This window comes from Lactuca saligna, chromosome 5, assembly GCF_052625555.1.
Source record: "Lactuca saligna cultivar CGN05327 chromosome 5, ASM5262555v1, whole genome shotgun sequence".
Classification (NCBI taxonomy): Eukaryota; Viridiplantae; Streptophyta; class Magnoliopsida; order Asterales; family Asteraceae; genus Lactuca; species Lactuca saligna.
Window position 1 is genome coordinate 58,436,179 of NC_136421.1, and position 3,529 is coordinate 58,439,707.

The following is a 3,529-nucleotide window of genomic DNA, read 5'->3' on the forward strand; positions in this document are numbered from 1 at the left end:
GGAAGATTAATGTGTGAGCTTGTTTGAGAAACCATCAAACAAGAGGTTAATTGAATTAGTAACTTAATTGACCATTACAAATCTTATTTAATCCAAATCATTAATCTAGGGAATTAATTAGTTTAAACACTTGATCACCGCTTAAATTAGTTAATTGTCTAAGGGTTAGGAGTAATGAACATGAACCTAACCATTATAATTGGTAACCAATAGCAATTAATATATCATAAATACAAATAACCATAGGAGTGAATTGGTTGAACCTAAATAGAAACATCTTTATCAAATTTGGTGAATAGTTGTTGCTTTAGTTATTTAGTTAATTTAGTGTGCCTAAGTTTCTAGTCTTGCAAAACTAGAAGAAACCCCTTTTACTTTTATTAGTTGTTTTAGTTAAAATTAATTATTAGTTTAATTTTTCCGTTCCCTGAGTTCGACACCTTACTTACTAATCTATACCACTAAAAGACAGGTTCACTCCCTTTGTGTGTTAAATTTATTAATTAAAAGTAGGGATAAAAACAAGTGCATTTTACACACATCAGAATCGCTATCTTCTCAATTGGAGTCGCTATCTTCACAAATTAGATATATGTTTATCTTTGTTTCAAATTAATCGTTATCTTTAAATCATTATATAAACTATTGTAATTGGTTTTCTGGATGTTATGAGAATATACGATACTTTCATAAATTTTGTTAATTCACATGGTATCAAAGCAGGTCTGGAAACCCTAAGCCATGACAGGACCTGCTGATGCGTCTTCATCCAAGATGCCCATTGATATCACGTCTCCATTCTTCCTCAATCTTGCTGATCATCCAGGCCAAAATTTCGTTGGAGAAAATTTACTCCATGACGGAAATTACAGTGATTGGCAAAATGAGATGACAAATGCATTGTTTGCCAAAAACAAGATGGGTTTTGTTGATGGCACAATGCCAATGCCAAAAGAAGATTCTGACGAGCTGATGAATTGGAGGAGATGCAACGCAATGGTTCGAGGATGGCTAGTAAGCTCAATGGAAAAGGAGATTAAGAGAAGTGTCAAGTATGCAGCCACTGCACGCGATATTTGGGTGGACCTTGAAGAACGCTTTGGAAAAGAAAATGCCTCCAAAGCATATGAGCTGAGAAGAACCATCACCACCACACATCAAGGAAATATGTCTATATCTGCATACTACACAAAGCTTAGGAGTGTATGGGATGAAATACAATATATAAGTCCTACACCCTCCTGTGTTTGTAAAGGCTGCAAATACGACGTCAACAAAGAGTTCATGAAGCTTCGAGAGAAAGAAAGATTATACGACTTCCTAATGGGACTAAATGATGAGTATAACGTTGTCAATACACAAATTTTGAGTTCCACTCCGTTACCAGCTCTTAGTATTGCCTACCATCTGGTTAGCCAAGATAAACAACAAAGAATTGTTGGGATGAATCGTCATGTTGGTGGTGATTCAGCAGCCTTCCAAACCTATGGAAAAATTAGTCCGAAAAGAAAGGAGATCTCGCAAAACTCTACCAAGAAAAGGAATGAAGATCGCTGGTGTATGAACTGTCAGAAATCTGGTCATACTATGGATGGTTGTTTTGAAATTATCGGCTATCCAGAGTGGTGGAACCCAAAACAGACGAAATCTCAAGACAGCAAACAAAAGACACCATCAAAGGCTGCCACTACCATATCCTTAACAGTGTTGTACCAGGGATAACAAAGGCTGAATAAGAAGTCCTTCTAAAATTGTTGCGGACCAATCAGGTTGCAGAAAACAGCAAAAAGACTTCTCCTACCGCCAACATGACAAGTAAAATCACTAAAGCTAATAATTCTTGGATTATAGATTCTGGGGCTAGTGATCATGTTACACATCAGGAAAATTGGTTAGAAAATGGTAAAACCAAAAGTGATTATACGTCCGTGACTGTGACATCCCCAAAATCACGGCCAGAAAAGACCGATTTCATTTATGCTTTTTAAAATAATTTCAGAGTAAATCCTTTTGATTTAAAACTGTTGCGGAATTTGTTCCCAAAACAAAACATGATAAAATAATATTTATCAAAGCATTTCTTCAAGAGATGTATTTTCATTATATAATCAAAACTCGGGATGTCATGTTCCGATATAGACCATAAAGCATAAACGATAACATTACAAGTCATTCAACAAATATATAAATATACAGACTTGTAAACAAAACAACTCGATGATTCATCCATCTTGATGATTCATCCATCTTATGCCCTTGCGCCACTTCCTATAATACAAATAAAATTGAGTGGGTCAGGCTTGGGAGCCTAGTGAGCATATAGGGTTTTCAACCCACAATAAATAAATTATATTTAATTTCACCAACCAATCACTATCTTGATTACCCATTCCCGTTATCCTCACTTTACGTCCCTAAAACAACATCTATCTCAAGGGACCTAATCTAGGATTTTCATCGGGACGGACATTACCGCTAGGGGGTTTCCTCAACAATAGATATCCTAAAGGCAACCATGATGGGGATAGAGTACACCGGTGAACACATCGTTCACAACACCTACAGGTTATGAACCCGCTAGCGTTCCACAAGACTGTCTAGAAGGAGTCTGTGGTCGTTATCCATACTCCACTGAATAACTAGATCAACAACAACAACATCGACGCCTCTCATCTGTTTATTACACACCAATTATCTACCCATGTTCTACCCAACATATTAGTAGATAAAAATATATATTTTTATACATAGTTTAAAACCTGTATAGCATTTTCATTCAATACATATTCCACATAACAGATGAGGCACACCCACATAACACGTATTTCATAGAAAATAAATCATATCTATGAGATAGAAGAGAATAAATATACATTCACACATATAACAACAATATTATACACATAACACGTATTTCATATAAAATACTTCATAATTATGCGTTAGAAGAAAGTAACTACACACTCACTTGATCAGAAGATGATCGGACAGCACTACGGCTTGTAGAAGTAGTAATCCTCAGCAGATCTGGAAGATCTCTACAAAAATCGAACTTCTCGCGGACAGAGCTTCGGCTCGGAAATCGCACTTCTCGGGATCTTCGGGGCTTCGAAACTTGCTTCGGGGCTCGGGAACATTACCGAGGGATTCGGGGTACTTCTAGCACGCAAATCGAGGTAAAACGGGAGAAAGAAGAGAGAAAAAGAGCAAAAGAACTTGGCAGCCTCGCATCCTATTTATAGGAGGCTGGAGCCTCACCGTACGCTGGGCGTATGCCTGTACGCGGGGCGTACGCGTCCGAAAACGTCATGGCGTTCGTCATCCGAAGAACTCGAGTGCGAAGGTCGTCATGCTTCGCTGTACGCTGGGCGTACCTTGGATAAGCTCGGTGACTCCCCATCGGATAAGGCCGAATTTTATAATTAAATTTAAATATTAATTATATAGTAAACTTTGAAAATTCATATCTTCTTCATACGAACTCCATTTTTGACGTTCTTTATATCCACGCGTAGGTGAGACTGCGCTC

General features: G+C 37.5%; 1 protein-coding gene across 1 annotated transcript; it reads left to right on the forward strand.

Moving 5' to 3' along the window:
• The first annotated feature begins 741 nt into the window (after positions 1-741).
• LOC145045330 (uncharacterized) lies at positions 742-1,722 on the forward strand. Its single transcript, XM_078993672.1, has one exon. The coding sequence runs from the start codon at positions 742-744 to the stop codon at positions 1,720-1,722; it is 981 nt and encodes a 326-aa protein (XP_078849798.1).
• Positions 1,723-3,529: the final 1,807 nt, after the last annotated feature.